Source organism: Zea mays, chromosome 6 (assembly GCF_902167145.1).
Source record: "Zea mays cultivar B73 chromosome 6, Zm-B73-REFERENCE-NAM-5.0, whole genome shotgun sequence".
Lineage (NCBI taxonomy): Eukaryota > Viridiplantae > Streptophyta > Magnoliopsida > Poales > Poaceae > Zea > Zea mays.
The window spans coordinates 167,853,176-167,880,587 of NC_050101.1; the positions used below are offsets into that span (position 1 = coordinate 167,853,176).

At 45.5% G+C, this 27,412-nt stretch overlaps 2 protein-coding genes across 22 annotated transcripts; both read right to left on the minus strand.

The window, feature by feature from the left end:
• Positions 1–1,143: 1,143 nt before the first annotated feature.
• On the minus strand, positions 1,144–2,395 carry LOC103630553 (ethylene-responsive transcription factor 8). Its single transcript, XM_008651604.4, has one exon. The coding sequence runs from the start codon at positions 2,003–2,005 to the stop codon at positions 1,343–1,345; it is 663 nt and encodes a 220-aa protein (XP_008649826.1). The 5' UTR covers positions 2,006–2,395; the 3' UTR covers positions 1,144–1,342.
• A 4,472-nt stretch (positions 2,396–6,867) lies between these two features.
• On the minus strand, positions 6,868–25,113 carry LOC100281752 (zinc finger C-x8-C-x5-C-x3-H type family protein). 21 transcript variants are annotated; one of them, XR_004849963.1, is made up of 9 exons: positions 24,918–25,113; positions 22,313–24,775; positions 20,893–21,079; positions 20,560–20,735; positions 19,091–20,475; positions 18,868–19,017; positions 12,171–12,216; positions 8,898–8,996; positions 6,868–7,752 (listed from the first exon to the last, which is right to left on the minus strand). XR_004849963.1 is itself a non-coding variant. In XM_035959588.1 (6 exons), the coding sequence occupies exons 2-6, from the start codon at positions 22,323–22,325 to the stop codon at positions 18,949–18,951; spliced, it is 1,830 nt and encodes a 609-aa protein (XP_035815481.1). In that variant the 5' UTR covers positions 22,326–24,775; positions 24,918–25,113; the 3' UTR covers positions 17,065–18,948. The 21 variants fall into 21 exon arrangements, 2 of the variants coding, with proteins under 2 accessions (XP_035815481.1, NP_001148144.1); XR_004849959.1 differs by lacking the exon at positions 8,898–8,996 and adding an exon at positions 10,366–10,510; XR_004849960.1 differs by lacking the exon at positions 8,898–8,996 and adding an exon at positions 10,366–10,516.
• Positions 25,114–27,412: the final 2,299 nt, after the last annotated feature.

Here is a 27,412-nt window from a genome sequence, read left to right on the forward strand (position 1 = left end):
AATTGAATTCGTTGTTCTGTAACGTTTGGGGGGTGGTGCCAGAAGGAGCACTGCGTGTAGGTAGGTAGCTGCAGCGCAACGGAATCCCGGGAGGCAACTGTGGCAAGGAACAGCAGACGCGCGCCGGCAAAGCAATAGAAAACGCGCACAGCCGAGCCGAGCCGAGGCAGGGTGGCGCAGTGCGCGACGACCTTCCGATAGTGGCCGGCCGCGGGCCCCGCCCCCGAGGGCGAGGGCGAGGGCGAAACGGCCTCCGCGCGCCCCGCGTGCCGGGGCCCGCCCGCGCCTGTCCGCCGCGGACCACGCACGTCTGGTCCTCCCACCGCGTCCACGCACCACTGACGCCAGCCAATTGGCCGCCGCCTCCCACGCGCGGCGCGGGGTTGGTTCGTGGTCCCGGGCGCGGAGGCCGGCAGCGGGCCGGCAGCGACGCGCACACGTGGCCCGTGGGGGGAGCGTCGCCCACACCACACGCTCACGTTACTCCCGGGGTCACGAGCGGAAAGGGGGCAACCACGACCTGCCAGCCCAGCGCACAGGCAGGACGATCGCGCCGTACGCGCGCACCGACGGGTCCATCCGCCGCCCCACCACCACCCCGCTGCCCTGCCCTGCCGGCCGCCGCCGCTCCGGATTAGTTTAATCCGTCGATTAAGCTGACCCAGCTCCTGTGTTTACTCGTTCCTTATCCACACATGCATGCGTCACCTTGGATTAGCGGCGGCACCAACAGCCTGGCCTGCAGGCTGCAGGAGGCCAGCATTATTATTTTCTGCCCCCTGTTGTGTCAGACGCGGTACAGTTCCATAGCGCTCGCTGCGCCGGGAAAACGACTCGAGAAGGCACGCGGTGGCGGTGCGCGAAATTATATTCTCCGTCGGCACGGCGACTGTAGCGGCGGTTGTTCTGAAATGGACAACGTACATGACCGAGCCTGTCTACGCGGGATGAGACGACTCGTCGACTCCGTTTGGTAAGTACATCTTTAACCGACCAATAAAGGCGACGTTGCATAGATCGCAAGCAAGCTAAATGAAACGCCTTACCGATCTTTGCAGCTCCTAGATCTCACTTCAGTTTATGAGAACAGGAAATAAATAGTTTCTGTTAGCTGCAGAATTTTTTAGCCGTTTCTCATGACTATAAACCATATAGAGTTAACTTTGAACCATTTAAACCACGTGTTCGTAGTTTCACTCTAAATATCAGAGTACCAGAGTTCGGAGGTGTGGCCGTGACACCGTGTGAATACAAAGGGGTCCTAAGCCTACCGATTCTCTCTACGGATAAAAGACGAAAGAAAGGAAGAAACTACAGGCAGTCATTCAGCAAAACTCCGCGACTATGCCTCCGCCTCGGCCGGCGGTGGGCAGTTGAGGTCGAGATCAAACGTGGCGGATCTCGTCGCTGACACGGCGGCCGGCGGCGACGGCGACGGCGACGGCGACAGATCCTCGACCGACGAGGAGTCTGAGTCGCTCTGAGCCACAGTCACCGTCGTCGGTGGCAGCTTCAGCATATGGCACCCTGCTGCCGCCTGCCCGAAGAAGTAATACGGGTGCGTCACGGGGTAGCTGCTGAAAGGGAAGCGTACGGCGCCGGTGGCGCAGAAGGACGGTGGGAGCGGCATGGCCTGCATGGGCGGCGCCTGCACGTCGCCGCCGAAGGAGTCGACGGTGGTGGTGGTGGTGGTGCTGCTGCTGTTGCCGCTCCGGCAGGCGCCGGCCACGTCCGCGGCGGCGAGCGGCAGGCACGCAGGGAAGGAGAAGTTGGTCTTGGCCTTGGCGCCGCGGTACTCGCGCGCGGCGGCGTCGTAGGCCCGCGCGGCGTCCTCGGGCGTGTCGAACGTGCCGAGCCACACGCGGCTCTTCTTGGCCGGGTCGCGGATCTCCGCGGCGTACCGGCCCCACGGCCGCTTCCTGACGCCTCTGTAGTGCGGGCCGGCGCCACGCGCGAGCCCCGCGGCCGCCGATGTCATCGCTCTCTCTGACGTTCTCGGCGCCATGGGCCTCGGTGTTTTTCTTCGCGGAGGCGCGAGCGTGTGGGTTGGGTTTTCAGGTGGAAGGAAGACACAGAGGAGGGCGGAGCCGCGGACGGGACTTTAATAGCGGTGGGAGGAGGAGGTGGTGTACTGGTGGTTAAAAAGGGCGGCAACAATGGGGAGAGCGGGCCGGGCCTTGCGGAGCGGCAAGGCGCTGCCAGGGAGCGGTTTGACTGACCGCGCCGCCGCCGTCCCTCGTCTTTTAGCGTGGCTGCGTTACGATTCGGCAGGAGGACTGCTTTCGCTTCCGCTCCCCCACGGTGGAGTGGAAAATTGCTCAACCTGGGGAGAGGGGACCGGCGGCTTCGATCAAGAAAAAAAAATGCTTCACGTCCAAGGCGTGGGCGGCTAGGCGGCATTGCGCTCGTAGGGCTTGAGAGCAGGGTAATAAAAAAAGGAGCATGATCCCATTCCGTAAACAAAAACAAAAGGCATCAAAGCCGCCGCTGGGTGGGCCCACCGCGGGCGCGTAGGGCCTGGCCTGTTGTGGGAGGGAGCACGTCACGGGCGGCGTGGGGCCCCGCTCGAGGACGCATCACGATCCGTGCGTACCGAGCCGCTGTCTGCGCGGCGCCAACCATCCCCCGTCGCCGCCCGCGTGCGCGCGCACAGGCACGTGGACCACCCGCCGAGGGTAAGCGCTGGCTGCTGGACTGACTGACTGGACGCCACCTCTCTCTCTCTCTTTCCGCTCGGCGCGGCACGGCACCTCCTGTCCCCCCGCGCCTCGCGTCGTCGTCACACGGGATCGTATCTCTCCAACCGCATCGTCGGCGCGCGCCAGCAGATAAAGCCGCCCGCCGCACCGCTCAGCCCGTAGTCATCACAAATGTAGAGGGGCGTCGCGCCGGGCTGGACGACAAAGTAAAACGCCAGGTGGGACAGACGTGACTACGACACGGCACGTTACGCTACGGCGGCAAGCGGAAACGTCCCGTTCGAGGCCTGTGGGGGTGGGGCTCGGCCCAATTGTCGGCATCGACCGGCTCCGCTCGCGCGCCGGCCTCGATTGCTTGCCTTCGCCTGGATCGCGTCGCCACTCGCCACCAGCCGTTTGCTTCCGCCCGCGTTATCGCATCCAAAGTGCTGCAGCCTGCAGGTGCGCGCGTGTGGAGTACCGACAGCCCCGCGCGGTCGCGACGTGGACACGGTCCGGTGGCGGCGGGGCCAGGGTACCTCGTGCCTGACATGGCAAACGACACGAGTAGGTCAAGCGTTATACATATAGAGAGCAAAATTAGTTGTGTACGTAATCGAGTACTGTAAGCAACGGTACGTTGTTTGTCCATGTTCTTTAGTTTCGTTATGGATCCTTACAGCAATATCCCTACAATATTCGCACATGTGAGATAAAACACCATAACGTTGGTGTGCTCCTACGCACGCAGCAAGAGAAATGGTAGATTGTGTGATCCGTCTCTCACCTAGTATACGAGCTTCTTCATAAATATAGACCGTAAAACCGATGGAAATGGGAAGACACACAGTGTTTATTCAGTATGTATAGTTAAGTCGTACTACTCGTACTGCTACTTGTATGCAATGATTGTCTGTCTTAACGTTAAGAGTCTCCGTACACAATTTAGTGGCCATGAGACAGTCATACGGCACGGCACAGCACAGCACAAGCAAAGCCGGTACCCGCTGGCAGCTGCCACAGCGCGGAAGTTTCGTGAGGAAGCGGGTTGTTTTGTTTGGCCGTTGGCGCCGCGCCTGGCTGGCGGGCTGCCGCCGGCACCTGCACCTGCACTGCAGTAGCGCAGTACTGCACCCCACGGACCGCGCACCACACCCACCCGGCGGCCGGCGCGCAGGATCCGGACCCGCCAGGTGAGCAACCAGCGTGCCGGAGGGAGGACCGCGCGCCGTGCGGGCACGAAAAGACGCGGGCCCAGGCGGCGCGGTGGCATGGATGGCGGATCACGCAACGGATCCTGTCGCGGAATGATTCGTGCGCTGCCGCTACAGATGCAGACGGCGCGGCGGCGGGCAGCCCGGTCCGTCCCGCGTCGGCAAGCGCGGGCGCGGCGTCCTCGTCAGCGGATTCTGCGGCGACCGTATCCTCTTGCCCGCATCGGATGTGGGCTAGCGGCGTCACCATGGCTGCCGCGGGGAAAAAAAAAGAAAAAGGGATGAGGGACTCGAAAGAGATTGTGACTGCGACGGCCTGCGGCGTACGTGCCGCCCCATCAAAACCCCGTCAAAAATATCGCGTCGGGCCGACGACGTCGGGGCCCGTGCCCGTCAGTCGCCGCACCGAACGTGCGTGCGTGCGTGCCGGCGCGGCGCCCGCCATCTGCTGCTGGCGACGGACGGTAACAGGTGAGCGGAGCGGTGTGGAGGCGAGTGGGTCGTCGCTGCCGTGTCGGGCACCAGGTCGCCGCCGGGTCGCGAACAACTCCCCCACGTCTCCATCCCCTCGAACGCGTACGCAGGTCGCGAGGGTCGTGCCGGCGGGTTTCTGCTTGGCGGGCGGGCGACGTCTGAATTGCGGACTCCGCAGGCAGCCACTGACTCGGTTGTGTCATTGTGTGCCGGGTCGTGAGTCCACTCACTGCCATCCGTGCCCGTGGTTTCCAGAATTTAGAATCATGTGGTGTGAGTCGCCGGACCATCAGCGGAAACCGGCTAACCATTCCCTTCTCTCTCTTTTTTTTTTCTCAGAAAGCTTTCAGCTGTACCTGCAGATGGTTAACCTCTGCAAACACGTATCCACCGTACGTGTGGCCGACAACGTTCGGTCACTGACTGCACGGCCCTACTAGAGGATGATATCTTCGTGTGATTGCTTTGACTGGCCCGTGGCCCCTGACGCTAATCCGCGTAGTAGGTGGTGCGATTGCGTTGCGTGAACCCAACCTGTACGCCTGACAACTGAGTCGAGATGGGGGGTGTTGGGGACGCACGGTTGCTGGGAGTCAGCGAAGGATCGTGCTGGGCCCGACCTCACGTTTCAGGTTCCGATGGTATATGACAAGTCCAGACCACGGCCCGGCCTGACCGCCTCGAAAGGCCATGGACCGGAACCGGAAGGCCTTGGATCCGAACATCACTGGATCCGCAGCTGGATAGGGTCATTATCTTTTACAACCTGTTTTCAAAAGGTTCTTATACTTAAAAATGTATGGATTATACATCGTAAAATTATATCGCAACAAATTTATTCAAAATCGATAGCTAAAGGTACAAATGCTTCGTTCAGACGAAACTAACACGACATGAATAAAAACGGAGTACACCCTGAATGAGGGCGAGTGGCACACGAGAGCAATTCAGAGGTACCTTCAACAATCAAGACGGTTTAAATTGGCTCCTGAGAAGGTTTCAAAAAAGTGCAATGGGCACGAAGACAATTAAAAAAACTCGTGAATCATGCAAAGCAAATATTAAAGCGCAGTAATTCTAACCATGGAAGAGAATCATAGCTTGACATATCTGAGGCCGACAGTGAAACTGGAAGGAAGGTCTATACGCATGGGGCGATATTTTTCGGATAAAAATACCAGGATTTGAATGAGCTCCACAAGGAAACAATGATCAGATGACAGTCCTAACCAGCCTGTAGGACATAGAGGCTCGCTACAGATAGTCTGCAAAAGCACATTTAACATTCAGATACGAGCAATGAATGGAGTTGATATTTAACAGAGACGTTTGGCGGGTCTTGAGGTTTTAGAAGCACTTACTACTAATCTGCACTGCCCATATAGATAATTTTTCACTGCCCCTTAGCTAGAATGAAGTGAAGTAATGAAAAAGCTATGCAATAGCAGATAATGGAAGAATTGGCAGAAAGTAAATTCACTTCTAGATTAGGAGACCTGCCCATTGATGGTATGCAATAGCCCGTTGTTGGTGCTCTACTACTACAAGCAGGACTCAGGAGTGTCTGTCGTCGTCTGTCTCGTCTCGCCGCAGCTTCCTCTTTCTCCCTCTGCACAGCTTTTCTCCCTCTCCACAGGCTCCAGCAGCCATGGCCGAGACGAGAACGGCCTGTGGGATGGTGGACGACGTCCAAAACGCACCCACTGGGTGTGAGAGCGACCTCGAGGCCATTGAGCTCGCGTGCTTCAGTCACGGTCACGGAGCACAACAGCAAGACCGAAAGACATGTCACTCTGCATAAACCTAGTTGATATCGTTGGAGCCACCACTGATGCATCCCATGTATAATATATGTGCAGAACGTGATGCCAGGACCATGCATTTTACTGTCGAGGTGGATGCCGGCAGCGGAAAGAAGCTGTGCAAGGCCAAGGTGGGGGCGGTGTGGAACAACTTCAAGCAGCTGTAGAAGCATCGATCCCATCTTGGATTCCGCAGTCACCTGACATGAGGTACAAGTTCTTTCACAGGTGTAGCGCGCACACAAATAAAAAGAGGGAATACGACCGAAATAGATTTGCAAAACCTTGAGCTGGCGAGTCGCAATCACTGCTGGAACTTTTTCCTTGTGCTTGGATAACCATGTTTCAGGAAATAAAGGTATCATCTCCCAGTATGATGACGCGTTATCCCTGAAGGCTCGCAATCTTTTCGCTGGAGGCCGGAGCACAACAGCGAAAGAATTTAGCTGTTGGACATGAAGGGCTTGTTTGGTTCGTGGCTAACCGTGTCACACTTTGCCTAAGGTTAGTCGTCTGAATTGAAGAACTAATCTTGGGCAGAAAAGTTAGACAAAATATGGCGACTTAGTCATCAAACCAAACATGCCCGAAATACATCTCACCGGAAAAGTATAATAATATGATGAATAAACCAGCCTCTTTACCAGGTCTATCATATATGAAAATATTGACTCCTGTCATGGAATGAGCTGTGATAAGTAATCTGAAACTCTTTCTTGCTTTTTATTTGCCATACATGCATCCAGCAAGATCTTCCTCAACTATCCAATGAAGCATAAGCATATAATTAACATTAAACTGGAGAGCAACTGGAGACAGGAGTGTACAAGTACAACTGGTACTACATGCCAAAGCACTACGTGTTGAGCGAATCTAGCTTCGGAACGTTACAGTCAACTAGCCAGCCAACCTTAAACCTCTGGCACATTATAAGCTGCATCTGCAGCTTTGGCGGCTATGATACACATGATACATGAGAATCTCTAAAGAGTTAAGATGAACCTACAACTGTCCTGCTATCCTACTTATCCACTCTGAAAGCTATAAGGGCAGAGCTAGTCTTGATTGTCATAATACCCATTCTCTCCAATCTGTATTTTTTTTACAAAGCAAACTGGACAGGGCCCATCTCCATATTGTTCATGTCAGGCAGTTCCCAAGCACCCAGAAAGTGCAACAGATGGTCCCGCAGTGGCTGCAACGGAACTAGTCGCTGGATCGACTGGGCTTGGGGTGGCACTGTAATCTCATCTTCTTCATCAGTTGGATCTAAATTCAAGTCAATGTTCCTGAGCAAACCCCTTGGAGTGGGTTCAGTTGCATCTAAGACCTCATCAAATGGACTATGCCATCAAATGAGTGGTTGAACTGCTCCTTGATGTAGTAGCCTCTTTTGCTTCAGTTGCATCTTAAGACCTCATCGGCTATCTCCACTTTTAGGCTACTAGCTTGCTAGATTGGTTCTCCACGAATTGTTTATGAACTATGACAACACCCGCTAAGTTCCACACGTCCGCGGCAGCCTCTCACACAAGTACACAACCCCTCGCACAACCTGTCATTGCCTGTATGGTTTTCTGCTTTCTGCACACAAGAAACTTAATCAGCAAAAAGAGCTCAAAAGTCATAGGGCCTGTTTGGTTCCTTTAGTCTATGGACTAAAGTTTAGTCCCAACCCTGTTTAGTTTTAGGGACTAAAAATATTCAAAACGCATTAAATGACTTATAAGAAGACCAAAATGCCTCTTAACATTGTTCAAAAGGGACCTCAAACCAAAAGGGACCTTAGGCTCAATAGAAAACGGGATTATCATAGCCATAAGGAGATTGATAAAATTGTTCAAAACATGCCTTTTGACAAAGCTCCAGTCCTTAATGGATTTAATGGAAAGTTTCTGAGACACATCATCAAAATTGATTTTTATAAACTTTGTCATGATTTTTATGATGGTAACATTAATCTGGATGGAATTAACACCTCTTTCATCGCTCTCATCCCAAAGGTGAACAACCCTGTTAGGGTGAATGATTTTAGGCCAATCTCTCTTCTCAGTATAGCCATCAAATTAATCACAAAGCTATTGGTGAATAGGCTGAAGCCTGTGATTCAACGAATTGTGCACAAAAATCAATATGATTTTATTAAAAACAGAACCATACAGGATTGTGTCTTGCTTGGTGCTATGAATACTTACATCAGTGCCATCTTTCTAGAAAGGAAGTGGTTGTTCTCAAATTTTGATAAAGCTTTTAATACAGTGGAGCATAGTGTCATTATTGCTATACTCAATCAGTTGGGTTTTCCCGTCAGGTGGATTCGTTGGGTCAGTTCAACCTTAAATTCTGAATCCTCTACTGTTCTTTTAAATGGTGTTTCTGGGAAAAAAAATTCTTTGCAAAAGAGGTGTTAGGCAGGGGGATCCTTTATCTCCCTTGCTCTTTGTGATTGCAACTGAGCTTCTCCAATACATCATTAGTAAGGCTACCCATCTTAGGGTTTTATCCCTTCCTATTGAGCATATGTTTTGTCTGAAAGAAATTCTTCGCTCATTCACAAACACTACCATGCTCAAGGTGAATTATAGCAAATCATGCCTCTTACCCATCAATCTGGAAGCCACCAAAACAGCTCAATTGGCTAGTCTTTGGTTGCCAAGTTGGCTCTATTCCCTTTACATATCTCAGTCTACAAATGGGGATTATTAAGCCCAGAATTAAGGATTTCTTACCTCTGTTGAGTAAAATAGAAAGAAGACCAATTATGACCAGCATGTGGCTATCAATGGCTTGGAGACTGACTATAGTAAATTCCACATTTTCTACGCTTCCTACATACACCATGTGCACAATCAAGCTTCCAGCTTAGTCATCAACTCTATTGATAGAGCCAGAAGAGATTGTTTATGGAAAGAGAATGATATTAATGCAAATAGTAAGCCAATGATTTCTTGGGATAAGGTTACCACCCCCAAGGACAAGGGTGGTCTGGGGTTATTAACCTTAAAAATACAGAATATTGCTTTGCTAATGAAACATCTTCATAAGTTTTATGATCGATTAGAAGTTCCCTATCTGGAATACTCGCTATAACTCATGGCAGATTCCTCATTGCTCCTCTGAAAGAGACTCGTTCTAGTGGAAAGATATTTTTAGACTGGGAGATTACTATAGAGGTATTGCTATGCTGATGGCAGGTGATGAGAAACCTTTTTTTTACTATGGGATGTTGTCTGGAATAACTCTCTTTTCAAATCGGATTTCATATGTCTATGCTCGTTTGTCAAAAAGAAAAACTGCTTTCTTGCTCAGTTTCTGGGCAACATGGACTTCCAAGAAAATTTTCATGCACCTCTTTCTATGGAAGCCACTGAAGAATATCTCAAGTTCTATGAGACAATTATTTCAGTTCAAAACAACATGCATGGCAAGGACAAATGGATCTATTCTTGAGGAAACAGCAATTTCCGTTCAAGCAAGGTCTACAGACTAAACTTCCAATCCATTTGCCCACCTCCTTTCATGTGGATCTGGAAGTCTAAAGTGAGTAAAAAGATCAAGGTGTCCATTTGGCTGACCTATAGAGACAGAATCAACTCAAAAAATATTCTTCAAAAAACGAGGTGTAAAGTTACAAATGATGATTAACCTATGTGCTTTGGGACATTAATTGTGAGGAAACCACCTAGGCACCTATCATGTTTTATTTGAATGTCCATTCAGTACAGCCTGCTGGAATCACGTTGGTATTCACAGGGATCATTGTTTGAATTTCTTTGAAATGATCATATCAGCGAGGGATCAATTCACGAAAAAGTTCTTCATGGAAATTCTAGCTATTACGGCCTGGGAGATTTGGAAGCAGAGGAATGTTGTTATATTCAGAGATTTTGTTCCATCCTTTACGTCTTAAAGGTTTTGCTTCAGTAGCAGGTTGAAGCTCCAGATGCTTAGAATGAACTCGGACGTTCGCTTGGCAATTTCCTTATGGCTTGTTCTTTATAATTGCTTCTTTATTTTCTTTTTTCCTTCTGTCTGCTTTTGCTTCTATACTTTCTTTATTGTGCAGTTCCTCCTTTTTATTTAATATATACCACTATAAGGGTCTCCCCTACAAATTTATCGGTTAAAAAGATAAAAAGTGAAATATGGAAGGTACATAACAAAGGGAAATTAAGTTCTGACAGATAAAGGGCGTACCCAGTGTCGTAGGCTTCCCGCACTGTGCGGGGTCTGGGGAAGGGTATCTTTAAGCGCCAAGCGTTACCCGCATAATATGCAGAGGCTGGGGCTCGAACCCGGGACCTTCCGGTTACAGACGGTAGGCTCTACCGCTGCATCAGGCCTGCCACTTTAAATTATTATTAGTCGAATAAGACCACTTTGTCCATCCTTGAAACTTTCAAACTGACCAATCTAGTCATTTAGGTTTCCTTTTTCTTTTGCTCCAACATAACCTCGGTACAACATGCCTAATCAGCCTCAAAGTTGTCATCCTTTGTTGGGTCATCATGGAAAAGACGTTCCTTTTACCCTTATTTTGCTCCAATACCAAGGCCTAATTTGGAAGCAAGAGGGGGCAAACCCAAGATGGAAAGCCCCCTGTGGAGAACTAACTGCCATAAAGGAATGTACACTGCAATCTACAGCCCATGATTAATCGACGCCCCCGGCAGCTATAAAAGGTTATCTATGGATAGATTATGTAATAAGTGAGTAGAATTATCGACAATCCAACAAAAAAAGCAAGAGCATCGGAAGAGAAAGTAAAGATAACAGTAAAAAGGAACAAAAAAGGGTAAAAGGTAAAAAAGTAGGTAAGAATGAGAAATTTGGAATTGTGCCATCATGAAATGTGGGCTTCGCAGGATTGCCATTAAATGGGTGGGTTTCGCTCAGGTGCCATTATAAACAATGACATAAGCGTTATAATGTCTTTTGGCTATTTAACAAAAACTGAAATGACTTTAATTTAGTTATAGCTTATAGGAGATGATATGACTGTTTTGGCCCTCTCTGGTTTTCAATGGCCTTCTCTTTCCCTTCTGGTGACCACGCTTCTTCCCCCATGACCGGTGGTGTGCAGCTCCAACGACAGCAGCGGGAGCGAGCAGTCCGGCCTGCCGCATTTCATCCTAGGAGAGCAGCCTGTGTCTGCGTGGCCATCCACGTTCCCGCAGATCTTGTCACTGGTTGGGGAAAAAACGGATCTCCTGCGTGTATCCTCCTGTGTCCAGACGTGAAGTATCCATAGCTAGGCAATGTGCAACTACATGTAGGTGACCTTGAGATTTTTTTCGCTCCTCACGCCGTATGCTCTCGTGAATTCACATGTTTTATGCTTGCAGGATAACGTTGAGTACAACGCTGGAAAGAAAAAGAGAAAAAGTGCATGGTCACAGGGAAAGAATGGAGGCGGTCACCAGGACAGAAAGAGAAGACCGTGAAAAGGCAGAGAGGGGCAAACTAGTCAGATCATCTCCTATAATTAAATTAAAGCTATTTCAGTTTTTGTTAAATAGCCAAAAGGCATTATAGCGTGTACGCCATCATTTTAATGGCACCTAAGTGAAACCCACTCATTTGATGGCAATTTGGTGGAGCCCATGTTTCATAATGACACAGTTCCAAATTTCTCGGTAAGAATGTGCATAGTTGACTGGATTGAGATATTATTGGGTAGCCATTCCCTTAGAAACTGAGCAGAACAAGGACAAAATTGATATTTCATGTGTGATGAAATAGCAATGGATGTCCATGGGTGACAAGGCGCGCAATGTAGCATGCCATATGGGAGGAAGGACAGGTTTGAGTTAGAAGAAGAGAAAGTTATGAGGTTGAAATGGCTGATCTGAAAGTTCAGCAGTGAAACTTTGGGGGTCAAATTGGATACTTTTCCACCAAATTATTATTAAAGATGCATGAGAATTGTGAAATATGGAACATCCACATGGAGTTAAGGACCCGTTCACAAAAACATGGAGTTATGGATAATAGTGACTTACGTTTATTGTCCTCTTTAATTCCTCCTCGCTTCCATCTCCAGCTTTCCTGATGACAATTCAGCATTTATTAACACTTCGTAGAAGATTATTTTGACATGTAAGAACCTTATCAACTACAGGATAGATATACGTCCTTTGCCAAGCTTATCATCAGCAATAACATCAGATGCACCAATATCTGGAACTTCGCTGACTACTTGCCTCAAGAAGTCATGGACATACATGTTTGTATGAACTGTTTCCAGAACACATTAATACAAACTAATCAGTTAAATAAATGATGATTAATAACATGCAAAAGATGATACTACAGTCCAGAAAATACTCATTTTTTATCTATATATGACATAGGCAAGCAAGTTTGACGACGAACCCACAAAGCAATTTTTTGCCACCTGAATCACACTACATAGGCAAGCGGATTTGTCCGTAAACCCACAAAGCAATTTGTTGCCACATGAACCACACTGCATAGGCAGTATGCAGTAGGCATGATAGTGTGGAACCCTCAGCCAATGCGAGGCACCGTAAATCTAGTATTTAATGGTAAAAGTTCTTTTTGCTAACGTGGAAATGCTGGGATCCTGCAGAGCTTGCGGCTCTCACAAGTAAAAAAATTCCTGTCCCGTATTCAAAACAATGACAGATAAGCTGTTGAGTTATGAATGGCATGGCACAATCAGTATTGATAGGGAAGTAACTGAAATGTGAGAAGGCATGATCTAATGGCTGTTCAATACAATCACTGGCGTTATTTCCTTTTTGGAGCAGAAAAAAACAAAGTACATTAAATGGCCCCAGATAGGAAATCATTAAGCAAATTAAAGGGTAGAGGGGGGGGGGCCACAGGACACATGCAAAATTTACTCTATGGAAAGATGTGGAACTTTCAGGAAGTATGAATTTAGAAGTTGTTTCCTTAGAAAGCCAATATGTATGCTTTTTCTTGCCCATGAAATCCAAAATATTCATTTATATGCTTCTAGTTATCATAAACATGCATTCATTCGCAATACAGTTCTATTCTCTAGCATATAGTCATTTTGCAACATTAAGATTTTAAACTGGGAAGAATAGCGAATTTAGTTTTTTTTTGCAATATGATATTAAGGAATATACATTTGGGTGGCCGATTTTTATGAGGTATCATCAATATGTACCCAGGGGCTGGCTTGACAAAGACAAAAATTGGCACCGAAATTACCCAACTAATTGCAAAAAAGAAAACGAGAGCAAAACTTATTGACATTGGAAACTTCAAGCAAGTACACCATTGTGGTGATTATGATGAGCAAGAGCTAATAATATGAACCAGGAGGATTATTTTAGTGGTTTAGAACTTTAGATGAGCAAGAGCTAACAATATGAGCTCCAAACAAGCACTCCATTAATTAAAACTCCAAATAAACCATTTATTGACATTGGAGCAAACACGGAATAATTCGTACAAGTTCAATGTTGATGCCATTTAAACCCTAACTCCAAGATAGACATGAAACTCATCTATCCTACCGCATCGTCAAACCCAATGCAATTGAAGTTCTTTACGAAAAAATGCATGCAAACAACTTGGTCGGGGAGGGAAAGACCGCCCTCCCGGTATTATATTAAGAAGAGACGGAAACAGATGTCTCGGACGAGAAAATCCCCAAACCCTAGTCCCCTATCACTAATGGCCCAGCGCCAACCGTCCACTCTGCAACGGCCCAACCAGAGGGTGGCGCATAGGACATCGTAACCCGAGAGCTGATGGGGCACAACGAGGGGATTCTTTTTAACCAAGCCTGAAAAATCGCCCCCCGGGGGGGGGGGGGGGGGGGGGTCGAGCCCAGGACTTGGAGGTCCTACTCGGAAGCCCTTAATCACTAGACTAGAGGCCCTTTCACTAAAAACACTCCTAGGTTTCCCAAGGTGTCAAGAAATGTTAAGATACGATCCTCATGATCCAAAGGTACGCTCCTAGGATCACGAAGGCCTATCTCTAGGAGACCATAGAGGACCGTACCTTCGTGATCCTCAAGGTGTGATTCCCTCAAAGTCAAGAAATGTTAAGATGACATGTCCTCGTGATCATGGAGTCAATTCATTGAAACCCTCCTAGGTTTTGCCTTCAAAATACGATAGTACATCCAAATGTTATGTCATCATGAGTCCTTGATCCTCAAGGAAACCAAGCTTGAGTCTACATAGAGAAGCAAGAAGGCAGAAGAAGGAATGCAACCATGGAACCAACCACCTTGTACGAAGCATCTACTAATGTGGATGGCACACCAAAGACCACATGTTCTTCCCCCACTAAAAAAGGTTGTTCACATGTCATTAACTTTTACATGCATCGAGATCAAGAAAAGACTTGGATGGCTAGCATGGATAAGTGGACAACCTAAGATAGGCTTCAATTTTCATTGGAATACCATTGTACCCTATAGGAGAACCAAAACTAATTTATTTGGTAGTAGGCAGATGATGGTTTAGCAAAAAAAATCTTATAAAATTAAGAGTTGTTTGATGCCACCAATCACACAACGATGAACTAGAAGTAAAGAAATCTCCTTGGACAATTTTATTGCTGAAAGAAGTATATCAAGTGTGACCAATTTGGAAAAACAAAGCGATGATCACATGTTTGTGTCTTGAACCAATGCCCACTTTCCGAACATGAAGACATCCAAGACTTGCTTGTACCATGTGTCTTTGCAAGAGAGTTTTGACACAAGCTCTTCACCCATCGGCCGCAAGAGCTAACAGAAGTTTAAGCGAGCTAGAGGGATATCGTCGAAGGGTGCATTGTGATTAGCTAGCAAACATGCCCAACGTTGCAATGGGACATATACCTTATCATGCAGCCACCTTGTGGCTTGGAGAAAAGATTGTGTCATGCGTTCCAATTCGTCTAGGAATCTAAGTGAGTGTTATGCATGGGCGTGCGATGCTTGATTGCATAATGTGTTCAAATATGTCTCGGGATTGGACTCCGCTCATGCCTAGACCCATGATACTCTAACTTGCACATGCACAAGCGTGGTAGACCATGAAACGCTTTGTGATATTATACGAGCAATCATGCTTGTGCGTTGCTACGAGACATATTGGGTTTGTTTGGTTCAGCTTTTTCTGACCAGCTTTTCCGAGAATCTAGTTGTGGGGAGGATCTCGCTTTGTAGAGAATTTGAGTATCATTACGATTACGTGTGGAGGAAGATAAAGTTATCCATGGGGCTCAGGATCTATAAAGTGACGGATTATTACGATTGCGACGACTCAACCGATTATATGTTTATGTTAATTTTGAATGGTTTTTACTCAAACGAATTTTATAGAAGCTGGCTGAAAAGCTGAGTGTTTGGCAGTCCGCAGCAGCTTTTGGTGGCTAGAAGCTGCGAAAAGCCGAAACAAACAGGGGCATAGCTTGTTGCATAGTCACTTGGAGAACTTGTGACTCAGAGACTTATTGAACGATTGTGTCATGTGTTTTGATTTGTCAAGGAATCGAACTTTGTATCGTGCTTGGATGAATGTTGCTTTAACTTGTACATGCAAAAGAGGCATATAGAATTTTCAATAATGTCATGTGCTCCAATTCGTCTTGGGATTGGATGTTTGCACATACATATGATGTGATCACCTTACGACTTGGAGATATATTCAAGGATCATGTCATATGTTTGAGACCCTTCCGAAAGAGAGACAGGACGAAACAAAGCTTTGTTTCATGTCCCTAACATGTATGAAGAGGTGAAAATTCAAAACTTCAGGGTCCAATTATAAATACTGAAATTAAGCAATTTTGCTTATCCCTTCTCTCCGAAGGAGCCAAAGGAGAGAAGGGTGTTAACATCATGAAACATGAATGAATCACTTCAGGTATTATATCACAATACACACAGGCGAAGGACCAAGCATATGAGCTTCGATAATGAATTACCTTCGAAAACTCTTTCCCGGGACTAAGGTGCTACAGGCACAAGGTTACAAAATAACCGACACCCGTAGCAGTAGTATTTTTCATTTATTTTTAGGGCCAGACCGGCACACCTTTATACATATGAAATTACAATTCAGCCCTCCCTATTACATAGCATCCCTTCACGATTGAGGGGATACAATTCCGTCATTTTACACCCTTGACGTGTAGTGTATGACTTTTCTTCTCTTGGAGATCACCTTCGGCTCCCTTCACTGGCAAACCATATCGGAGGCACCAAAACTTGTTTATCCTTCCTTTGGCTTTGCAACACATCCGAAGCCTCGGCTTCAATCTTTGTCTGAAGCTTCCTTATCTTTTGACTTTTATATAGATCTTTATCATGAGAAAAAGCTTAAACAATGATCCTTGTTAGTAGGGACCTTTGGTCGAAGACCTCCTCAACATCATGCTTTTCAATTCACTGTTTAATCTAACAGAGCGCCATACCTAGACATGCTCAACTTGATTTCGTCTTGTGTTCGAATACGTCTTGGGATCGTACTCTGCCCTAGGACTCATGTTGCTCTAACTCGCACAAGCACAAGAGAGTGGTAGACTAGGGGAACACTACATATTGCAATATTATATACACACATACATGCTCGTACGTTGCAACGAGATGTACAATTGTGAACTAAAGGTACCTGAATGACTGGTGACTCAGAGATTTATTCGACGATTATGACATGTGCTCCAATTCTTCAAAGAATCAGACTCTAATCATGCTTAGATGCACAATGCTTTAACTCGTATAAGCACGGGAGGCATGGAGATTATCGATTGTATCATGCGCGCTAATTCGTCTTGGGATCAAACTCAACACCATGTCTACACACGCTACTCTTACTCGTAGCAACCACAGGGGTGGCACGCCATGCAAATGTAACATCTTCCAATTTGTCTTTAGATTAAACTCTTCACTGTGTCTATGACACGAGGGAGTGAAGGAGCATGGAAATGTTCTATACTTTGATATTAGGTATAGACATGCACAAGGGATACAACTCCCTCATCATTCTAGAATTGATCAGCATGATGGGAAGAAACATATTGCAACGGCCATGCATAAGGAAATTTGAGTGGTTCTTGGTGTCTCAACAATTTGGAACCATCAGACCAATGTCATCTTCAAGAATGGCTCCTCCCTTACAGAGGATGTAAGATGTTCACCTACAAAGCATTGCTAGTACCATGGGTTGTAGTCATTTTTTGTCATCTTCAAGAATGACTCCCCCTCATTACAGATGTAGGCTAACTCGCCTCTGATGCCTTGATAGTGTCATGGGTTGTGGTCTTTTTTATTAAACACTAGAATAAATCTAATTTGGAAAACTAACTGGTTGTAACAAACTTTCTTAATGCAATGACACACATTTCACGCTTGTTCAAGAAAAAATTGTCACAAGTTTGGCAAGCTAGAGAGAAAGGTCTAGCTACTCAATAAGGATAGGACCATCGATAACCAAACCCAAGCGAAGGCAAAGTGGAAGGAAAAAAAAAGGAGCAACCAAATAAACTTATGCAATGGTAATACAAAGAGTTAAACAATGACACATTCGATGGAGTTAAAGTTAAAACAACGGAACATCCATTGGCCATAGAGAAAAATGCCCATGGTGGTGGCCCTCTATCAAGAAGGTAGAGGCATGTCCAGCATCAAGAAGTTTCAACTTTCAAGTACTTAGTCAATATCGTGTCAACATCCATCCAATGTTTTCAAGTCGTCCGATTAATCGCGATTAATCGTCCAAAATGCCATGGTGGTGGCCCTCTATCAAGAAGGTAGAGGCATGTCCAGCATCAAGACGTTTCAACTTTCAAGTACTTAGTCAATATCGTGTCAACATCCATCCAATGTTTTCAGGTCATCCTATTAATCGCGATTAGTCGCGATTAATCGTCCAAAATGGTTTGGACCAATCATGATTAATCGCCCAAGTCGGACAGCCAGAACGACCAGCAAGTCGTCCGACTTGAAAACATTCCATCCATCCAACAAAAGCTTCATCATGACATGATAAGGGCCTATACCGTAAACGTCACAATCATATGTTGTGTAGGGTTCCACAATGAGGTAGAATGTTTATTACTAATCTATGTTCACTCTCTGTCTAGAAACTAGGTTATCATGTGGCTAGGTCGTATCTCTTTACATCCTCACTTGCAATATTGCCCCTTGTCAAAGTATTGGTCATCCCTTGCTTTTTTAGTTTGATATTTGATATTAAGCTATTCTACCCCCATCTTCCTCTGTTTTGATATTGTATTTTAGTGCACATCTAATAAGAAAATGAATAATATGGCCTTGTAGCCCTACTAATCTTTTTCTTGCCACGGTGTTGAACTATATAACATCTAGTAAACTATAGTTGACTATAAATTATGTTATGTAGGCACACTTTACGAACGTGTCTTCTATTCAAACACTATAACACTAAATAAAAGAGAACTTCTCAACTTATACAAAATACAAAACAAAAGGGGCAGGACAATACATCAAGCACAAGAGGAGAAAAGAGTATGCATTGTTGTTTAACACACATTCGATAACCAATAACCATACATGCAGTTAAGCTTGTTCTTAGCTGCATTAGATGACATCACATTTAACATGCAAACATAAACTAAAAATCTACCATCTCCAGTTACTCTTAAGGGAGTTCAGACTGAAGTCTGCAAAACCAACCAGGTTCAAGCTACAAAACATATTATTTGAAACGACTGCCATACCAATATTAACTTGTTGGGCCTACAAATGAAGGTTAACCAGATTGGTAGGACAGAAGGTTCAAGCTGTCATCACCATTAAGCTCAAGCTCCCATCTCAGAGCTGCTGTATTTGATGGTTGGATGACATGTACTGTGCCTATCAACATATGCCTGTGATTGAACAGACAGAAGTAAATAATGTGAGCTGATTGCTTGCAATCGACTGGAAGTGCAAGATATTTACCTTCACAAGTTTTTCTATCTTTGGTCCACATGTGGCTATGTACTTCGTAATCAACTCTTCAGTAGTTGGTACTTGATTTGGCTCAATGGAGTCCACAACCTTCTCGACAGATTTTCTCACTACCAGTTTATGAGCATCTTTACTCAGATTACCTTTTTTCCATATTGGTTTGACCAACTCCTTTATATGTTCTGCCAAATGAAAACGGAAATCCCTTGTTTTCTCATTGTAATCAACTGCATCCTTTTTTCTGTCACAAGCTTTCACCTTGATAGTATCATCCAGGCTAGAGCTGCATCCTCTATCAGGAGCAATAAAGTAAGCAGGTTCATTTGATCCTTTGGCAGTTATATTCCTGGTCAATTTGTCATTGCAATTCAAGGATTTATCAGTAACTGCGTACTGATCTGTATGCTGACTTGTAATGTTGCAGGATATAGTGGAGGGCTTGAGATTATTTGTATTCCCAACTTTAGGAGGTTCAACATAGTCAACAAATGGATCATATTGACTTTCTGAAGCTGTTGTGCTATCAGGAAAACTAAAAGAAGGTACAAAAGGCACTGATGTTTCCCAGACCTCATTCTTAATTGGAGAGTGGGGCCCAACTGGCGTCATAGAAGGTTCAGGTTTACTGCTCACAAGCAATGCGGGTCCAGAACTAGAAGTACCATAGCCCTTTCCAACATCAAGGCATCTATGGAGATCAGCCTTCTCAATATCAGATGTGAACAGATGATGGGACTGTATTCCCAGATGAGAAGTTGCTAGAAGAGATGGGCTACCGAAAGTATGTTCAGAGGTAGCAAAGCAAGGATTTCTGGATCCTGTTAAGCTATGTGAGCTGTATGAAGCATGGCATGAGTGATGTTCTTTCTGATGTATGTTAGGAATAGTATTTGTCACTCCACCATATGCTGACAGCTTCTCACTGAGCTGGAGAGGATCAGATGAAATAGACAAGCCAAATGATTTATATGGATAATCTGAAAGGTAAGTTCTTGAGACATGGGAATCACTAACACTGCTTTCCTTGTCTATGTCAAACTGAAAAATACCTCCATCTAATCTTGGATAGGTACCTCCAGCATCCAAATAGTTTTCAGCAGCCACATCAATATGGTGTCCCATGAAACGTTTGTTGTTCTTCTCATGAACTAATGGATTCTGAGCCAATGAATGACCAATGCTGACGGGCATCCTTTGTGAAACCCCAGGAATGGGAGAGCTGTGTTTACCAGCAAGATGTACCGACATCTGATTATCTTTGCCAAATGCATAAATAAGATTCCGACACATTTCATCTTTTGACAAACCCTCTGAATCCTTGAACTGATGCACTTTCAAGTCAGATATATGTTGTACTTGAGAACCTCCTTCAGAACCTATGCACAGCAGGGAGCAATAAGAAGTTGGCTCTGTTATAGCAAGTTGTTGCTCACAGATTGCCCTAGTTAGGAAGCTCATACCTCTATGATTTCCAGAACCAGCTGGTGCGAGCAGACCAGTCTTTGCAGAACCAAATCCCTCCCTTTCATGAAGAGAGATGCAACTCTTTCCTTTCTTGCACCGACCTTGAGCATCAAAGGTACATATTTCGATGGGCCTTCTGATTTTGTTGTTCATATTTTCTCCAGGGGATGAGCTACTCGATATTTGTTATGAAACGAATAAGTTAATAGGTACAGATCTGGTCGTTTTAAGTATGTATAACAGGAAAAAAACAAGGCCATTCAAAGAATACAATAGCCAGATATTTTGCTCAACGGTTTCAAACTCCTATTAATTACAATAGAACATACCTCTGAGCATCAGAATCTAGCCGAGTCCCCAAACCATGTGTACCATGCAGGCAGTGACCACCAATTTTAGAAATGTCGCCAGAGTTCATGAGCACATGGTTAATGTTGTCAGCTTTGTTCAAATATTTATCAACATCACGAGATTGCATCATTGGTCTCTTCTCAGCAACAGTCACTCCACAAAAACCTAGATGATGATGCATGGTCAAAATATAAGACCAAAAATGTCAATACTTTCAATCATAACACGAAAACAACAACAACAAAGCCTTTCAGTCGTAAGCAAGTTGGGGTAGTCTGGATTTGAAACCCAACATGAGCCAAAACATTTGACCTGAGAAACCTTCAGAGAAGATTTGCTACTAAAGTCACCTTACTCCTACTACTGTTCTTAAGGCGTCGCCTAGGCGTCCGGGTTGTGGTCTAACGCCTAGGCGCCTTGCCCGCCTACCTCGCCTAGGCGCCGCCTAGGCGTCCAGGCGGTGGTCCAACGCCTTGGACCGCCTTACCGCTCTAAAAACCATGACTCCTAGTGTATTCTATTGCAAAACTACTACAAGTATGTGCCGACACGTGTTACGTATTCATGCAGCTGTATCTCGGTTCAAGGATATCTTTTTTTCTTTTCATAAGATCTCAAGTAGAGTACCTCTCATCCAGTTCCAGGAAATCAGTTAATGAAGATTTCATCGTAAGATCTCCCAGGTGCACCATGATTTGGACTTGGTAGTTTCAATTTTTATTACTAGTTTTGCTGGGTTTTAAACCTTCCAAGCCCCCTTCACATCCCACGCCAAATAAAAAGGGAACACAACTTGTATTAAGTACAGGGAAATATAATTGAAACAAATGAGGTTCAATTCAATGGAGCATGGATACAACAAGGCCTTTTAGGGTATGTTAGGTTGCCTGGATTAGGGCATGGACAGGCTCATAAAATGCAACTTCACGGTGTCAGCAGGACCAAAAAGGATTTGAGCTCTTCCTCGCTGCCACCAACCTGCCACGCCCCATGACACAGGTCCGCGGCTTGAACCAAGCTCAGGTTCTCCCACTATCAGACATCAGAATCATTGGAAATTTAGTGATTTGCTGCAAGCAAGTGTACTTAACTGAGCAGATTAGATTGCTTCTGCTAATTAGTTTTTAGAACCTGAGATATGCACTGAATTGACAGGTGGTTTACTAGTTTCTGATATCAAATCATATTCAATTCCATGTTGGATGATCCAATCTGAGTTGATTGGTGCTACCATCAGTTGTGAATTCTGTCACTTAAGTTTTACTGCTGCTGCAAAACAATTAGTTCACTTGGAATCCTTCTGTGAGAATCTTGCGCTGCAGAATTGTGGAAATGAATAGAGAGAAACAAAGAGATTGTGGTTCTGGTCTGAAGCATACGTGATCCAAATAGACTCACCAGTCACCAACATATCCAATACAAGCTAGACAATCAAACACAACGTTTGTAATACGGGCTAATCTCTGTAGGCAAACCAACCACTGAGCAAAATGCTTGCTCCAACCAGGCCAGGCCTCAGGACTGGGCTGACTTAGGCCTCGCATGGCTAGTTCCTAAGACAAGCAAGAAGCAACCAAACAGAGCATTAGTTCCAAGCAAGTTGGGTAGGCTAGAGCATAGATACATGGTTATTAAGGCATTGCCTAGGCATCTAGGTGCTTTCCAATCAAAGTGCCATGCCAATAGTAACCTCCCTGTGTATGACGTTGACTCACGTGTAAAAGTCGTCACCAAGGTATGGCACCAACGCCGCATGAGCAAAAAAGCAGCTGCACGTGCAGGGAAAAGTTCGCAGAGCTATGCACATGGGGAAAACTAGAGAGAGCTAAGCGTGTGGATGGGAAATCATGCGCCTATAGCCCTATACCTCCCAAGAGAACGCACAGCATCCCTGCAGCTCGCTAATTGGGAGAAGGGGAGAGAAAGAGAGGAGAAAAGGGAAGAGAAGATGGTGGCGGCGGCACCTGTAATCCAGAGGCAAGTCCTGCCTCATCCAGCCACTCCCGCCCCTTCCGCTCCACCGATTCACAGCTCTTACTGTGACTCCATGACCACCACTGATACGTTGCCCCCAACCTCTGCTCCATCAGCCTCTGATGTCCAACCTCCACCCACCAATCCGAACCTCTGACCTCTATTGGTCTACCTCGTCGATTAATGACTGCTTCCACTTCTACATGGACTTAGTGTCTTAGTGTGTCCTTCCTCTGCTCGATACCCTGTCTGTAGCCCAGGACCCTTCACGTCAGTTCACAAGTACCCTCATCTCCCCTCCTTTGCTCTCCATCGCAATCCCTTCCTCTTCTCTTCTTCCCCTTTCCTTCCTCTGTTCAAAAGTCTGAAATATATTTATGCTTGCTTGGTTCCTGGACTCAGATTTGGATATATTTCTTTGATATGGTATTCTGCTTGTGCTCTAGCTAGTGCGTGGTGGCTGCTTGTGCATAGGCTCTAAAACCGGCAGCAAAAAGGTATATGTATCAATGTATGTCAGGGGCTAAGCTATAGCAAATTCGAGGGGGTGCGCTTGGCTTGTGGGTGTGTAGATTTTTATCATGAGGGTGCGAATATGGTAAAATATTGGTCATAATCACTGTTTTTCATTTTTGTATGGGTGCGGCCACACTGTCTAATTACTATATAGATCCGGCCCTGATGTTTGTCCTGCTCTGATGTAGGTGAGAGTATGTGTATGGTGTCACCTCGCCGCGCACCTGATTCTCCTAGGCAACTGGAATAGGGTGGGCCACCACGCCTCACCTTACCGCCTTAATAAGCATGCATAGATATAAAAGCCACGATAATAAAATCAATGTAGATTATTAATTCATGTCTGTGTGACTAATCATCCAACGAAAGGACTAAAGATAAAAGGATGGATGGTGGTGGCTTCGCCAGTAATAGTAACAGGTCTAATGACATGTCAAATTGGTTCGTCAAAATAGTGTTTATTACAATACAAATTATACCAAGTGAACTTTTATTTCCTGTTGTAGGTGTATAATAAGTTAGTAGATTTGCCCATTTCATTCTCATACTTGTGTAAAACAATGGCATGAGCTAATCAAACGTAAACAAATAAACTTTTACGAATGATCTGCAACTCAGAAACTTGGTGTGCTAATATATTGCACATCTGTAACTAAGTGAAGAACACGAAACAAACAACACCTTCCCTCACACCCCTACGTCCTCATGACTATTTCATTAACAGAGTAGCAACAGGTGGCACTTCTCACCTATCTGATCAGAACTTGCTAGTCAAAAAGAAAATGACTCTTCAACAAAATACATAGTTTTTCACGCAAAACAGTTCTTAAGAAAAAGTCAGTTCATTATTGGCAATACGTAAACAAGAAATCATTGAAGACCCACAAGGAAAAAGGTATGGTTTTAAAAGAATCAGTCATACGTCACACGTGTATGTCATCACTTCACATAGACTAACGAGACAAAATCAACATGACGACAAATGTAGCATAATCCACATAATAACTGGAAACTGATAACTACGAACCTCAAACATGCCACATTGCTTCATTGCATAATACATCACTCACAGGCTACTATCAAGCCTATTCTCTAGATAACAAAGCAACTTCTAGCTCCACCATTATGGCAACTAGTAAAACCGACAACGTCAGGTGCAGACATTGGCTCAATCGATCTAGCTATTGATTGATCAGCTGTACAACTTTACCCTAAACCATAGATCGCGACAGTCTAACGATAAATGGATCAGCTACCCAGCTCAGGTCAGCATGCCAGGGCAGGCCCTAGACACATCGCAATACCAGAATCGTAGCCATTTGCTAATCAGGGGTGGACCCGGTAAAGGACATTGACGTACACATCTATACCCTGTAATTTTCGCAAAGCAATCGAAGTTAGTAGCCATAATACATGCATATACACTTGCAAATAGGTCAGATCCGAATACAAAAAGTAAGTTAGGGTTTGGGTGTGCGGTTTCGCACAGCAGGAAGTGAAGGGGAAGATGTACCTGATGGTGCTCGTCTCCGGCGGAGAGATCGAAGAAGACCTGGCCACCTATCGTAGGCGGCGACGGTGGCGGCGGCGACGACGGTCGCCCAAGCGTGCCCACGAGAGAGAGCGCACACTAGGCTGTGATGGAAGAAGAAAAGGCACGCTGGGTGCCCGGCCGGAGGCTGGAGTAGACTGTATATAAGAGCATCTTCACGAGGGTCATTCAAAAGTCTACTATCTCCATTTTTTATCTGTAAATAATGTAAATTTCAAAACAATATTTTGTATAACCATTTCTATATATTTAAGACGGGAGCAAAACTAAAGCCAGTGTCATCGATTTTAATACTAGTAACGGGTGCGCGCTTTGCGCGCGCGCAACAGATTTATACAAAATAAAATATAGTTAAGTAAACACTAGTAGAAGGTAATATATTTGTTGCAATATTTGAAGTTACCTTGTTATATTTACATGAAATATTTTCAGAAGAGTTAAGCAGTTATATATAATTACACGTAGAGCATTCTACAACCTAAAACGCTGCTAATAATCCGAGAAAATCTTCAGTTCTTGGAAGATCTGGTGTCCGGCTTTTCTTTGATGCGCAGAGATCCATGCTTGAACCTGTATAGTTGGGAAACAAAGAATTTTAATTTCTTCGTTTATGAAAGCAAAAGAGAAAGGGATGTACCCTCCTATGTGGGAACATGCATGCATGGATATCCATAATAACACACATCATGTTCTCTCTGTTGTCGACGGCTCTCCTAAATTGTCTTGTAAATTGAGTTTTCTAGTGCATAAGATATATAAGAGAGCTACATCAATCTAGTTGTGACCATAATGCAGCATCGACAGAATGAAGAGATCTATGCTTGGACCTGTATAGTTGGGAAACAAAGAATTTTAATTTCTTCGTTTATGTAAGCAGAAGAGAAAGAGATGTACCCTCCTATGTGGGAACATGCATGCATGGATATCCATAATAACACACATCATGTTCTCTCTGCTGTCGACATCTCTGCTAAATTGTTTTAGAAATTGAGTTTCCTAGTGCATAAGATATATAAGAGAGCTACATCAATCTAGTTGTGACCATAATGCAGCAGCGACTGAATGAGGATGAGAGTGACTACTAACTCCAGGAATTTCAGGATCCAATTCACTCAAAACGCCAAGAGAATTCTTGGCATCGCAATCCACGATATATATTAGTCATGTCCCGTCGATCTGATTCTAAATTCTATTTTCTATTTGCATCATTGCATGTATATGTGGTATTAAATATTGGATAAGTTAAATATTAGGCAAAAAATATGTGTGAAAGAAATTTAGTTTTAGATAAGTTTAGTTTTGTAGTTGCAATAATTACCAAAGAAAAATGGAATGATGCTTTTATAATAGATAGAAAATAATACATGTAGGATATTGTATAACAAGGTATAACCTTTTTGGTGGAGATTCAATTGTAGCTGTTAGACCTTTTCCCTGGTTGTCAAGTATTGCATCATGCTGCATATGTAAAAATTATTTATAAAGAAGTGGTAAGAAGGTAATGGTATTTGTTAAATGTAAATAAAAGTGTGAAGCAGTACTATCTATAATTGTTATTGTCTATAAGTGTATACCTCTATGTTTTCTTCGTCGATATCGTCGTTTTCTGCATTAGTAATATCAATGTTGGTTGGTCTGTGAATATAGAACAGATGTAATACAAATAGTTGTTAGTATATTGTGTTATTATGATACATTTTAACATGAATGTATATATATATATATATATATATATATATATATATATATGTCGGGGATCATAATTAGGGGTACCCTCAAGACTCCTAATTCTCAGCTGGTAACCCTCATCAGCACAAAGCTGCAAAGGCCTGATGGGTGCGACTAAGTCAAGGATCGGTCCATTCGAGGGACCCGATCACGCTTCGCCCGAGCCCAGCCTCGGGCAAGGGCAGCCGACCCCGGAGGATTTACGTCTCGCCCGAGGCTCCCTCCAGCAACGGACATACTTTCGGCTCGTCCGAGGCCCAGCCTTCACCAAGAAGCAACCTTGGCCAAACCGCCACGCCAACCGACCAAATCGCAGGGGCATTTAATGCAAAGGTGGCCTGACACCTTTATCCTGACGCGCGCCCTCCAGTCGACACAGCCGAAGTGACCGTAGTCACTTCGCCGCTCCACTGACCGGTCTGACAAGAGGACAGCGCCGTCTGCGCCGCTCCGACTGCTGTGCCACTCGACAGAGTGAGGCTGACAAGCAGCCAGGCCCGGCCTCAGGCGCCATAGGAAACTTCGCTTCACCCGACCCCAGGGCTTGGACTCGGGCTCAGCCCCTGAAGACGACGAACTCCGCTTCGCCCGACCCCAGAGCTCGGACTCGGGCTCAGCCCCTGAAGACGACGAACTCCGCTTCGCCCGACCCCAAGGCTCGGACTCGGGCTCAGCCCCTGAAGACGACGAACTCCGCTTCGCCCGACCCCAGGGCTCGGACTCGGGCT